This window comes from Oryctolagus cuniculus, chromosome 6 (assembly GCF_964237555.1).
Source record: "Oryctolagus cuniculus chromosome 6, mOryCun1.1, whole genome shotgun sequence".
Taxonomy (NCBI): Eukaryota; Metazoa; Chordata; class Mammalia; order Lagomorpha; family Leporidae; genus Oryctolagus; species Oryctolagus cuniculus.
The window spans coordinates 125,244,049-125,259,054 of record NC_091437.1 but is presented as its reverse complement, the minus strand read 5'-3'; the positions used below and the strand labels follow the sequence as shown (position 1 = coordinate 125,259,054).

Genomic DNA, 15,006 nt, shown 5'->3' with positions numbered 1-15,006 from the left:
ACATCGTGTGTGTGTGTGTGTGTGTGTGTGTGTGTGCGTGTGTGTGTGTGTGTGAGAGAGAGAGAGAGAGAGAAAGTAAATCTGCTCAGGGAAAAATGTAAATAAAACCATAACTTTTCCTCTATTGCTAAGAGGCTGAACACACAAAATAGATCAACTCCAGAGTCAATGTAAGCCAAGCTGCAGTTTTCAAGAGAAATATTAGTTGAAAACTGGTTTTGGTATCTGTTTCAGCTAATAGTCACCCATTGTTGTTCATTAATCAGTTATGGCTCAGCAAATTAGTATTGTACTCATGTGTTGGAATCTTATTCCTTTTTTTTTTTTTTTTTTTGACAGGCAGAGTTAGACAGTGGGAGAGAGACAGAGACAGAGAGAAAGGTCTTCCTTCCATTGGTTCACCCCCCAAATGGCCACTACGGCCAGCACTGTGCTGATCTGAAGCCAGAAGCCAGGTGCCTCCTCCTTGTCTCCCATGTGGGTGCAGGGCCCAAGGACTTGGGCCTTCCTCCACTGCACTCCCGGGCCACAGCAGAGAGCTGGCCTGGAAGAGGAGCAACTGGGACAGAATCCGGCGCCCCAACCAGGACTAGAATCCGGGGTGCCAATGCCGCAGGTGGAAGATTAGCCTAGTGAGCCATGGTGTCGGCTTATTCTTTTCTTTTTAAAACATCTATTTTACTGATCTGAAAGGCACAATGATAAAGAGAGAAGGAGACAGAGATCTTTCATCTACTGGTTCACTCCTCAAATGGCTGCAATGTTTGGGGCTGGGCCAGGCAGAAGCTAGGAGCCTGGAACTCCACCTGGGTCTCCCATGTCAGTGGCAGGGGCCCAAGCACTTGGGCCATCTGCTGCTGCTTTCCCAGGTGCTTTAGTAGGGAGCTGGGTTGGAAGTGGAATAGCTGGGACTCAATTTAGTGCTCTGATATGGGAGACTGGCATTGCAGGTGGTGGCTTACCCTGCTGTACCATAATGTCAGCTATGACACCTGCAGTTTTGAACTTCATGTCTCCAGTGGCTGCTGTTAAGATGCTGGTTAAGACCTCTGCATCCCATATCAGAGTACCTGGCTGCGGCACCTGGCTCCAGCTCCCAACTCCAGCTCCCTCCTGATACAGATCCTGGGACGCAGATGGTGATGGTTCAAATACTTAGGTCCCTGCCACCCAAGTGAGAGACCAGTGCTGAGTTCTTGATTCCTGCCTGGCATGGGCTTTTAAGGAGTGAACCAATGTGTGTGGGAACATACTCTGTTTCTCAAAACAAACAAATAAACAAAACTGCTGGTAAAGTGACAGTATTTCTGAGCCTATTCTTTTTTTTTTTTAGTATTTTTTTTAACTTTTATTTAATGAATATAAATTTCCAAAGTACAGAATATGGATTACAATGGCTTCCCCCCCCCCATAACGTCCCTCCAACCCACAACCCTCCCCTTATCCACTCCCTCTCCCCTTCCATTCACATCAAGATTCATTTTCGATTCTCTTTATATACAGAAGATCAGTTTAGCATACATTAAGTAAAGATTTCAACAGTTTGCTCCCACACACAAACATAAAGTGAAAAATACTGTTTGAGTACTAGTTATAGCATTAAATCTCAATGTACAGCACACTAAGGACAAAGATCCTACATGAGGAGTAAGTGCACAGTGACTCCTGTTGTTGACTTAACAAATTGACACTCTTGTTTATGGCATCAGTAATCACCCTAGGCTCTTGTCATGAGCTGCCAAGGCTATGGAAGCCCCCTGAGTTCACTGACTCTGATCATTTTTAGACAAGGCCATGGTCAAAGTGGAAGTTCTCTCCTCCCTTCAGAGAAAGGTACCTCCTTCTTTGATGACCCATTCTTTCCACTGGGATCTCACTCGTGGAGATCTTTCATTTAGGTTTTTTTTTCCCCCCAGAGTGTCTTGGCTTTCCATGCCTGAAATACTCTCATGGGCATTTCAGCCGGATCCGCATGCCTTAAGGGCTGATTATGAGGCCAGAGTGCTGTTAGGACATTTGCCATTCTATGGGTCTGCTGTGTATCTCACTTCCCATGTTGGATCATTCTCTCCCTTTGTTATTCTATCAGCTAGTATTTGCAGACACTATTCTTGTTTATGTGATCCCTTTGGTTCTTAGTCCTATCATTACGATCAATTGTGAACAGAAATTGATCACTGGGACTAGTGAGATGGCATTGGTACATGCCACCTCGATGGGATTGAATTCGAATCCCCTGGTATGTTTCTAACTCTACCATTTGATGTAAGTCAGCTTGAGCATGTCCCGAATTGCACATCTCTTCCCTCTCTTATTCCCACTCTTATATTTAACAGCGATCATTTTCAGTTAAGTTTCAGCACTTAAGAAGAATTGTGTATTGATTACAGTATTCAACCAAAAGTATTAAGTAGAACAAACAAAAAAGATACTAAGAGGGATAACATATTAAGGTGCTCATCAACAATCAAGGTGAGGGCTGATCAAGTCACCGTTTCTCATAGTGTTCATTTCTATTCTTTGATCACTCTGGTTAGGTGATGGCTTACAAAAACTGGAAACACTGTTGGCAATCTAAAAGAACAACTAAATAAATGACCAACTTGAGAATATAAGTAAAAAAGCATAAGCAGCTAATGAATTTGCAACTAAACAGAAAATAAGATACAACTGATGCATCTCCAGTTGGCCTGTATCTCCTGACTGTAGATCCAAACAGTGTCAAGGTGCCACACTCCATCATTTGCCACTTTACCGAGGAGAGGGAGAGGAAAGGGAATACAACTCAGAAGCATAGTGATTCAAGTGTTTAGGCAGGCACGGATCTGAGGCGTGTACGGATTAAAACACCTGAAACCCAGCCTGGACCAAGACCAGACTCAGACCCGGATCAGAGAACAGAGGCAAAATCTACTCCATATCGTCTGTCACTGCTGCCGAAGTGTGGGCAGTGTTCTGTGGCTGCAAGTGGGGAGCAGGTCCTGATGTCATTCTTCTAGAGGACTTCTCAGCCTCTATCACTGAACCTCTCTATTCTCACAGAGCTGAAGCTTGCTTTAAAGTCACACAGCCTCTGGCTACGTGAAACCAAGGCATCCTTCCCAGCACGTACCACCCCTTGTCTACTAAAATACTCTCTGCCGTGGCTTTTAGCCAGTAGCCAGGATTTCAAAGCTGCCCTGTCCTACCTGGACCCAGCCCACAGCTGCCGCTCCATCCTTAGCTGCTCTCTACTTGCCGACATTTGTTCAGGACACCCTGGCTCTACCAGCCTCCAGGACATTGGCCTCCTTCCATTCAGCCAGTGCTCCTTGCCCCAGCATTTTCCTTCTGCTCTGTACTTCTTGCCTGAGCAACCTGCAGAAACTCAGCTGTCAAGATTCACGTCTTAAAGTTACTTTCTAAGAGAACCTCAGTCATTGGGTTAGGAACCCCGATGTTCATACAGCACTCCATAGTCATTCGGTTAGGACCCCCGATCCAGGTGCCCCTCCTGAGCATCTGTTAACGCGTAGCACTCTGCATTCAGCACTGTCTCCAGGATCAGACTCCATGCTGCCTAAGGTCAGGCATTAGGGCTGTTTTATTTATAACTTTATCTCCAGTGCTCAGCTTAATGCCTGACACATAATAAATAAATAAATAAATAAATAAATAAATACTAAGGAATCATTAAAAAAGGAGAGATTTAATTTTTAAAACTATACTCGCGGCCGGCGCCGTGGCTAATCCTCCGCCTTGCGGCGCCGGCACACAGGGTTCTAGTCCCGGTCGGGGCGCCGGATTCTGTCCCGGTTGCCCCTCTTCCAGGCCAGCTCTCTGCTGTGGCCAGGGAGTGCAGTGGAGGATGGCCCAAGTCCTTGGGCCCTGCACCCCATGGGAGACCAGGAGAAGTACCTGGCTCCTGCCATCGGATCAGCGTGGTGCGCCGGCCGCAGCGGCCATTGGAGGGTGAACCAACGGCAAAGGAAGACCTTTCTCTCTGTCTCTCTCTCTCACTGTCCACTCTGCCTGTCAAAAAAAAAAAAAAAAAAAAAGAAAAAGAAAAAAAACCTATACTTGCAATATATATTCACATAGAAAAGTTGGAAAATACTGTATGACCTTTTAAAGAAAATTTCTAATTTTATATGCAGTGATAACTGCTATTCATATTTTGGTGGATTTTCCTCAAGTAATTTTTCTCTTTTGAATGTCCTGTTACTATTACAGTCTATCCTATCCAATCCTATCTTATGCACTTATCTACAAACCTTTAATCAAACTGGAATTATAGTGTATAATTAGTTTTGATGAGATCTTTCCATTTAGCATTATATAATCAACAGAAACTGCTCTCCTTGTAAACATTTTTCTCTCCTTATGGTTTAATGTACAAACATGAAGAAAGGGATATGATTCCAATCTCCCACTTAGTTACACATCCTGAGATTAAAATTCAGTTTTCTTAATGAATTGTGATCAATCTGCTGGAAATGCAGAGGTTAAGTTACCAGATGGAGCCTGAGTAGAAGAAAAAATCGTATTACTTTCCTCATCTCCAAAAACTGACCTTTAATAAATGATGAGGGTTTTAGGAAAAAATGTAAATTAAAGAACACAAGGGGGTTGTTTACATTTTTCTAAAGAATACTCAGGGTCCTCAGGGAACTGTTTCTGTACAGATCCTTCATCTGTGGAGTTCATTATAACTGAAATAAATGTAAGCGCTTCTTGGAATGTTGCATATTCTGGTGTATTATAGAGGACTCACCCATGTCCCATGTGCAGCATACTCGTATACTCTGAGCTCAGAATGCTCATTTGGATTTGGGTTAAAAGATGCCTTATTCATGTTTAAGGTTCATGGCATGCTACACAGGCATTTGTAAGTAAACAGAGATATTATTTTTGAGTTAGATAAGACACACACATGTAAAAATAGAATAGTTTTAACATGCTAATTTGTCCAAATCTAAGAATGTGTTAGAGATATAAAGCAAAGTGCAAGCGGCATTTGGGTCCTTATTAATACGGTTTCACAAAACAGTTACCATTTATTTAAAAAAAAAATCTACAGCCAGAGAACTCAGACACTGAAGAAGGCTTTTAATCTTGACCAGTGGAAGGCCAAATTGTTTCATGTTTCAACTGTCTGGTCCATCCACACTTGGTAAAAATGACTTATCTCTGATATGAATCCAGTAAGAAATATGTGAATTCAAATTCCTTATCTGCTTATTAAATTCATATTTCTCACTGGCAACAATTATATTGTGTGTGAGCATTTGTACCCACAATAAAATCCAAGTTTGGGAAACTCAACTTTTCTCTAAAGGGGATAAACCACATTCAAAATAGCTCAGAAACAATGAACTTAATTAACCTCTATCAGCTCATTTCAGTGTCAAATGTCCAAAAATTTCAAAGTAGTACACTTGATATTTACTTTAGAATACAACAGGGTTAGATGCCTACCACATTAAAACTTGGTGGCAAGTACCCTTGACATGGGAGGAAACAAGAAAATTACAGCAACAATTACAGAAGTGTATCCTCTTGTGGCTCATGTTAACATTGCCAAATCCCTGTATAAATCAGAAACAACTATTCATAGAATGTACCTGTCAGCAATATGCTACGTGACATATGGCTCTACTTAATCAAATACACAATTCCATTTTTTAAAAAAACTCAGAATATTCCTTCAAGGCACTGTGTTAGCCAGTCATTCATTCGCACTCTGATGTGGTTTAAAACATTTAAATATTTATGCACCATATTTTATGTATATGTATAGCTGTGTCTAAGAGAATATTTTTACCCTGGGAGGAAACTGATATTTCTGAAGGCCATTTTGCAGTAGTTGTTACACATGAGTCCTCTTATAATGGTTCTGATACCAAGACAAAAACATCCTGGGTTTAAATGTTCTATCAATGACTCTTTTATATTTTCTGCGTTTGTTTTGTATTAAATGCATTGTTCAAAATATGACAAAAAAACAGAAATTGGACCCATGGAGCTTTTTTTCACATTGCTATTTGAACCAGCTGCAAAGATTTAGATCACACTAGCTCTTATTTTACGCATGTCCTTTGCAACAAGAAAACCATGGAATGCCCTTAAAAAAGATTTTTAAAATATAAAACAGATGTGTTATCTTCGTTCCCTTTTCTATTGTAGGGCCATGTTAGGTAATTAATTCCTTAGTTTTTGTATAGGTCTTCGTACATATAAAGAAAACATTAAATTTTATTCCCATAAAAAATCTCAAGTTAGTGAACTAAAAATTCTTTTTAAGAACTATTTATTCTATAAAAAATCTATTTCCATAACAATTCTAAAGTCGTTTCCATAAAAATCTTTCAAAATTGTTTTTATTTAGTTCCATCAAAATTCTGAAGCTAGAGAACTAAAGCCACTGCTCCACCCCCAGAAGAGGTTAAGGGTGGATGATGAGGGCCCATTTCTCCCGGGGAAGCCAGCGCCACACACACGCACATAACATACAGGGAATGTGAGGAAATGTCTCAGCTTAAATAACTACACAAATCTAAAAGAAATACATTATAACACTAAGAATCGGTAATGAAAGCAGCAGTGATTTGCTCTTAAATTTCTAAACATATCATCCTAACATTCTATACAATTATTTTCATGCTCGTAGACACAGACAAATTTCCTCTCCTAAATATGCCATTTTGCTTAGGCTTATACTTCACTTCTTCTTAGGTAAGGCTAATTTCTGATGCGATAAAGAAACACATTATGAAAATATTCAAGAGTCTTTAACTGATCCAAAAAACCCATTATCTAGTGTTTTTAATGAATTAAAAATAAAGAGAGTACAAGAAAAATTAAGACTATATTGTACTCACATATTTCACCTGACTGTTTTTGGTCTGAAAATCTGGAAGGCCTGTTATCAGAAAAGGCTCACATAGGCTCATCATTTCTGCAGTGCACACTCAAGACATTCTGATACACAGCTAAGCTGAAACCCTGGCAAACAAAAGCCACAATACTTGGAAAAAAAGTTCTGGGAATTTGTTACTTTCCATACAGATGTGGTACATTAGTCACAAAAATGTGGGCATAATCTCTGATGCATGTGTAGAGAACCCATACCCTCCAAAGGTTTTAAAAAATAACTTGCATCACTTTGCCAGACCAGGGAAGGGCCCCAATATTACAATGCCTATCAAATTCTGCATTCTCTTCTGCATTGTGTATCTAACTTACTATTAAAAGCAATACTATGAATTACCTAAGACAAGATCATATGTGGCCAAATTGTAAAGTGCTCTGGAATGTGCATACCTGTTGCCAAGCTTGTATCGCAGTGTTTAGAGAATGAACTACATGCTGTCCAAAGTTTACAAATACAGAGTCCATCATCACGGTGCAGTCCAGCAGCTTTGCTGTCACATGGCTGGAGACTGCGATCTGTGCAGAGAGGCCAAAGGGCTTCACCACGCTTTGCATCGTAACATTTCTGCACTCCAGCAGCCTACAGTCAGCCTGAGCCGAGAACCGGATTTCCTGACTCATGGAATCATTGCTCCATTGTCTAAGATACACGTGTGGCTCTCTGAAGGACACAATCATGTATTCTAATTCAGACGGCACGTTTTTATCAGAAATGAATGGTTGTAGGTACTGTGGTGGGGCTGTTGAGAAAACAAATGAGAAAAAGAGCAATTAAGAGGAGCCAATACTTAGGAAATAATGAATGGACATTTAAATTATTTACTTTTTGGTTACTGGATTTAATATTTGAAATTTAATAAATTCAAACACTTTTTAAGATATCACAATCTTGCAATTACTATTTGATACTTGAAAATAAAGTTGTTTTGTTCAATCAGGCCTCTTAGATATATAACATTACTCTCCTTCAAAGACAAATATTTTATCACAGAACACAACAAATAAAACGAAGAGGTAACCATCAAGAGGAGTTTTATAGGAGTGCTCTGTATCTACCAACCAAATCTTAAAAACAAAAACTTGACTCAAAGAGAGTTAGGAAAAGCAAGTTAAACTCCATTTTTGCTGAAAAGGCAAGATGCTTAACAGCAGCTGTGTTTGGTTTTAATCTGATTTTCCCCCTTTTTCCATTACATGTAGGTTGAAAACCTAATACCTGAACCAAAATTTTTCTAAGAAAACCTTTCTAGAAAAGGTTTGGCACAGAATATAATGCTTTAGAAATAATTATTCAAGTAACACTAGCAAATTTATAAAAGCTCATTTTCAGTGTGTGGAGAAATTTAATTGTATTCCTTCTAGACTTGGAAAAAAATTGAATACTTTGATTTGAGAATGTGCCCAAGTGTCTATTTTTTAAAGATTGATTTAGTAATTTGAAAGACAGAGTTACAGAGAGGCAGAGGTAGAGACAGAGAAGTCTTCCATCTGTGGTTCACTCCCCAGATAGCCGCAATGGTAGAAACTGCGCGGATCCAGAGCCAGGAGCTTCTTCCAGGTCTCCCATGTGGGTGCAGGGGCCCAAGGACTTGGGCCATCTTCACCTGCTTTCCTAGGCCATAGCAGAGAGCTGGATTGGAAGTGGAGCAGCCATGATTCGAACCAGCGCCCACATGGGATGCTGGCACTGCAGGCAGCGGCTATACTCACTACGCCATGGTGGCCCAAGCCCTTGCCCATCTTTTATAGAAGGCATTCATACTTTTGAAATCAGGCAACACCATCTACTTTTGAAATCTAGTTGCCACTAAAGGAGTGTCTCAAGATAGAGAAAACCCGATGTATTTTCTTAAGATCATAACTGGAATAGTAACACCTGCATTTCTGTAACTTCCTTGAAGACTATCACTAGGAAGCATGTAAAAACGTGTCCACTCAGTACCGCTGGTAACTCACATAACACATCCTTAACCTGGCTGGAAAGTAAGGGGTCTCTATGTTGTACCAGAGCAGCTTCAGAATACCTTTGCCAGTGCTCACTTTATACTTCCTGAGAATAAATTATCTGGCTAAAAGTTGATGAACTGTGTCTTAGAAGTATTCAAAAGAAAAGAGTATGTATTAAGTGGATGCCATTCTGAAGCTAAAGTAAAAAGTACCTGTGCCCAGCTGATCAAGGTGATGACAAAGATGGAATTCCAGGTAAGCAAACTGTAAGGAAATGCAAAGAGACGGGACAAACCATGGAGTAAAACAGGAATCGACTCTGGTACAGGCAGCCAGTGCTGTTGGAGTTACAAGTTGATCACAAGTGCTTTGAGAACCAGATTCACTTGCAGAGCTATAGGAAAAAGTAATAAAATAAGTTCAATTGCCTACATTACCAATATCACATAAGTAAAATGTCTTTCTATTAGGGTTTTTAAAGCTAGCACCACAAATCCTATAATCAATATATTATCAAATTGAAATTAATTCCAAAATTAGTTGTTTTTAACAATTAAGTTCTTGTTGATTATTTTCCATGAATTGTTGGCAGAAAACATTTTTTTTTAAGATTTATTTATTTATTTGAAAGGCAGAGTTACAGAGAGGCAGAGGCAGAGGCGAGAGAGAGAGAGAGAGAGAGGTCTTCCATCCGCTGGTTCACTCCCCAGATGGCTGCAATGGCCGGAGCTGCGCTGATCTGAAGCTAGGAGCCAGGAGCTTCTTCCAAGTCTTCCACGTGGATGCAGGGGCTCAAGGGCTTGGGCCATCTTCCACTGCTTTCCCAGGCCATAGCAGAGAGCTGGATTGGAAGTGGAGCAGCAGGGACTCGAACCAGTGCCCATATGGGATGCTGGCATTGCAGATGGCAACTTTACCGGCTATGCCACAGTGCTGGCCCCTGGCAGAAAACTTTCAAATGTTTCCTTAACTCCCAGGTTAGCTGACCTACTTCCAATCCAATTTTCTTCTATCCATATCTCCCTTAACTTCTGGACAAGTTGTTCTCATATTAGTTGGAGAACAAAACAATTCAGGTATGACTCTACTGCTCAGAAACCCCAATACTTCCAGATTCATTATCAGCATTCACCTTTATTTCATTTCTCCAGTAAATTCCCATGAGTGAGCCAATGCTCTTCTGAACACTCCCTGAATACCATGGTAGGTGCCATCGAAGTTACGACCATGCCCACAAGAATGCAAGGCCTATGGACAATTACACTGCATGAGGTCCCCTCTTCACTGGCCCATCTTCTTAACAGAATTTTATACAAATAAAATCTGATTAAAATGAATAGTTAAGGCAACCATACAAAGGATAACATGCACAGTGGCTGCTGGATACACGCTGCCTTTCCCCACTGTCTGTCTTCCACCCTCTTTCCAATCTGACATTTGCTCTGTAGCTATGGTAGCCTAGCTTCCAAACCCAAGAGGAACCGGGACAACAAACACTGTGATTTCCAGTATCCTAGGGAGAACCATGACAGGAAAAACGAAAGAAATCAATCCTTGGTTTTTCAAAGAACTCATGGTCTCACTGGTGATGCTCACTATGCAGACATCTATAAACATGACAAAACAGAGCCACCACCCAGGAATAGGGAAGTCCAAAGTGCTGCCAGAGTGGAGACTTTGGAAGAACTCAGAATGGCATGAAGTGGATCCTGTGGGATCCACTCAGAGGTGTGAATCTTCGGCAAAGTTTTTAAAGAGGTTGTGAAGAGGGCTGGCGAAATGAAAGCTAGGGGCATTCCAACGTGTTTGCTGAGTTCTTTAACCTCAGAGAGTTTTCAGTTACGTGGTGGAATTTACTGCAGTGCTAGCAAATCTCCACTGCACACAAAGAAAACAAACTCTGGGGCCGTATGTTATTGACGGAAAGGCCATGTACAAAAATACAGCTAAGGATATTCTTAAAACATCTATAAATGGGCACACGAATCCAAATAACTTTCGAGGAATTTATCTACAGAGTTACAAATAAAATGTTTCATTGGCAAGGTAAAATGAAAGCTTCTGTTTATTTAGAGAGCAAAAATATATTAGTTATACACGTGTTTTACACATTTGAACTCTTTCCTTTATACTAAAGAAGTGGTTAGAAATAGGGTATAATGTTAGTCAAAATATTATTAAAAAATCCAGGCGAGTGTTCTACTGAGATCAGTTTTAAAAGAGCGAGTACATTTTATCTGAAGCATTTTTCTTGCCAACTATAATTTTTGACACAGAAATTTTCCAAGATTTATTTTTCTATCTCTTGAGAGAATAAGACATTACAACATACTGGAAAAGGTTGCTAAAATACCATGAGTATTTGCCACAATCTTTTTTAAAATTTTGTTTATTTATTTTTTGAGAGAGAGAGAGAAAGAGACAGACCTTCCATCTGTTGGTTTGCTTCCCAAAAGCAACAGCTGGGGCTGGGCTAAGCGGAAGCCAGGAGCCTGGAGTTCCCTAAGGGTCACCCACAAAGATGGTAGGGGCCCAAACACTTGGGCCTTCTTCTACCTTCCTAGCATATTATCAGGGAGCTGGACTGGAAGTGTAGCAGCCGGGACCTGAATTGGTGCTCATATGGGATGCTGAAGTCGCAGCTAGTAGCTTAACTGGTTGTACCACAATCTTTATATATAACAAGTTGACTATCCATTTTTCCTAAATTAAATGCACAGATCAATGGTTACTAAGGGCTATTTTTAGATATATATACATAATAACTCCTGAGTCATAAAATCAAACTTACATGGTTAGCAATACTCCTTCAACCTTAAAAATCTTGACAAAATGGCTACCAGGTTACTCTATATTCAAAAACTTATGTTTGAAAATAGGAGTAATATCAAAACTAAACATTTTTTAAACACAAAATTGATACTGTATATATAATATGAATATATTTTCATTTTGAATTAGTACATGTATAGGTTTTTTATATTCTTAATTTCATACTATGTATAATTAAAGTACCATCTATATGTTTATTTTATACATAAGGATTAAAAAGATCTAGTTGTAAAAGAAGTAAATGTTTAGGAGCAAAAGCTCTGTTACAGACTTATAGTAGCTACATCTGTATAATTTCTTTAGGTATGATAATAAGACTTTTATTTGATTCAGGTAGAAGAGTAAAAATATACTTTATGAGATTCATTAGAGGCAGAAATAGAGAATTAAGTACAATATTTGTATTTCAAAACTTCTCCTTTTCTCAAAATATTTTCCAAACAGTGTTCTTAGAATTCTCTGGTTCTGTTCACTTTTAACATGCTTGGATAATGGATTCTAGATGCAAGAACTCTCAAAAAGTAATAAACAGAACTCAAGATTCAGTAGTCTGTTCAAATATCTGCAAGTTCAGATGTAAACTCAAATTTTCACAACAGTGAAATAGTCTAAATAGTGGAGAACCTGGCAGGAGTTTTACATGTCAACACCTGCATTTTAGCACAGAGTTTACTTCCCAGCAGTCCTCCAGGACCTACAGGAGGGCGGCACTTCTGTCTTCTTTTAAAAACAATTTATTGTATTTATTTAAAAGGCAGAGTTACAGAGGGAGAGGGAGAGGAAGAGGGGGAAAAGAGAGAGGGGGAGAGAGAGAGAAAGAGATAGAGACAGAGAGAGACAGAGACAAAGAGAAGAAAGAGATATCTTCCATCTGCTGGTTCACTCCCCACACGGCCATAATGGCTGGGACTGGGCCAAGCTGAAACCAGGAGCTTCATCCTGGTCTCCCACATGGGTGTAGAGGTTTGAGAACTTTGGCCATCTTCAGCTGCTTTCCCACATGCACTGCAGGCAGCGGCTTAACCTCTTACGACACAAGGCTGTCCCTAAGGGGAGTAATCCTTTCAATAAGGAGTGTCCAGTATGTGTGCATGCAGTTTGAGCCCATCTTAATGGCACTGTGGGGACTCAGGCATAATCCCTAAAAACCCATCCCTGAGTGTTACTCTCCAGGGAACACCTAGAGCACACAGGTAGGAAACAATGATCTGACCTGATGACAAAGTCCTGAGTTTCTCTCTAGATTTCTATGTGGAAATAAGTTTTACTATGTAACAGATTAAGCAGAAAATGACTACGGTGAGAGAACCTTTATTAAAATAAGCACAGTTATTCTTTATATTATAATATTGAGAAAGTTAACTTCATCTGCTAAATCTCCATATTATCATTTGTAAAATGAATATATGAATCAGATCTACTTTTCTCTAAAGAGAATTTAACTTATGTTTATTCATAATTGACACATATAACAGTGCACACTTCTCGGGTACAGTGTGATATTTCAATGCAGGAATACAACATATAATGACCAGGTTAATTAGCATATCCATCACCTCAAACATCTGTCACTTGTGTTAGAAACATTCAGAATCCTGTCAGCTCCTTTGAGACACAATCAACCGCTCTCAGTGACCTCACTGTGCTGTGGATCATCCCAAGTTACTCCTCCCACCCAACTGCACCCTTGTGCCCGTCAACCATGCTCTTCCCTCTGTTCCTTCCTCTCCTTTCCAGCCGCTGGTAATCACTATTCTACTCTCTACTTCTATGAGATCAACTTTCTAAGCTTTCACACGTAAGTGGGAATCTGCAGTTTTCTTTCTGTGCTGACTTGTTTCACTTAACACAATGTCCTCCAGGATCATCCGTGTTGCTGCAAATGACAGGACTGCACTGTTTTTTATGGCTGAGTACGATGCCACTGTGTATGGGTAACCACATGCTCTTTTCCATTCATCTACCAAAGGAGCACCTAGGCTGACTCCATCCCCTGGCTGTTGTGAACAGTGCTACACTAGACACAGTCAGTATGGGCATCTCCCTGACATCCTGGCTTCCTTTCCTTTGGATATATACCTACCCCCGGGGGGACTGTTGGGTCACGTGGTAGTTCTAGTTCTAGATGCTCTGAGAAAACTGTTCCAAGAGGGAGGCACTGATTTACTTTCCCATCCACAGGTTTTGAGAGTTGCCCTTTCTCCATATCCTCGCCAACATCTGTTGTATTTTTTGTTAATAGCTATTCTAACTGTGGTGTGATGGTATTTCATACACTTGTTGACCATTTGTGTATCTTCTTTTGAGACCTGTGTACTCAGATAATTCTCCCACTCTTTAAATTGGATGTGTGTGTGTGTGTGGGGGGTATTTGTTGGGTTGAGTTCTTTCATCTCATCAGCTGACAGCTTGCAAATATTTTCTCCCATTTTATTTTTCTCAAAAATGTCATTGGTATTGTGACAGGGCTTGCACTGAATTTTAGATTAATTTTGAGTAGAAAGGACATTTAAAAAATTAGTTCTTCAAATCCATGACCATTGGATGACTTCCTACTTTTTAGCCATCTCTTCATTCTTTTCTCCCTCTTTGTTTAAATTTATTCTGAGGTATTCTCCAGTTTTTACAGCTGCTATTGTAAATGGGACTGCTTTCTTGATTTCTTTTCCATCTGATTTGTTATTAGGGTATTGAAATGCTACTGATTTTTGCAAGCTGATCTTGTATCCTGCATTTTTACTGAAATCATTTATCAGCTCTAACAGGGTTTTTTGTTTGTCTGTTTTGGTGGATTGGTGGAGGTTTTAGTGTTTCCATATATAGGATCAAGTCAACTGCATCAGGGATAATTTGACTTCCTCCTTTCCAAACTGGATGCCCTTATTTCTTTCTCACTTGACTGCCCTGAGTAGCACTCCCAGGCATTGTTGTAAGAGTGGTGAAAGGGATCCACTGACTTGGCAGAAGCATGTGGTTCAATTTCCATGCACTTGTCTAATTTTCACAGTTCTTCTGGTTAAGTACTATTTTTATTTCACTATGGTCTGAGAAAATATGATTTTTATTTTTAAAAATCTGTTGACACTTGTTTTGTGGCCTAATGTAGGGTCTATTTTGGAGAATGTTCCATATACGGTAAGAATGCATATTCTGCAGCTGTGGGAAGAAGCGTTTCAGATGGTAAGTCCATTTGGTCTGTAGCACAATTTAACTGCAGTGTTTCTTTGTTTTTTCTGTCTGGATGACCTGTCCATTGACAAGTGGGGTGCTGACGTCCCCAACTTTTATTGTTGTGGAGTCTCTACCTTTCTTTAG

The 15,006-nt window shown here is 40.0% G+C and overlaps 1 protein-coding gene across 11 annotated transcripts in view; it reads right to left on the bottom strand.

Annotated features, from left to right (window-relative positions):
* VPS13B (vacuolar protein sorting 13 homolog B) overlaps window positions 1–15,006 on the bottom strand; it is a 778,478-nt gene that overhangs the window by 90,463 nt on the left and 673,009 nt on the right. For all 11 annotated transcript variants that reach the window (XM_051844655.2, XM_070075348.1, XM_051844658.2 and 8 more), the window contains 2 exons: window positions 9,072–9,253; window positions 7,303–7,652 (listed from right to left, as the gene is read on the bottom strand). In XM_051844655.2, the coding sequence (XP_051700615.2) occupies window positions 7,303–7,652; window positions 9,072–9,253 (532 nt within the window). The remainder of the gene's footprint in view (window positions 1–7,302; window positions 7,653–9,071; window positions 9,254–15,006) is intronic.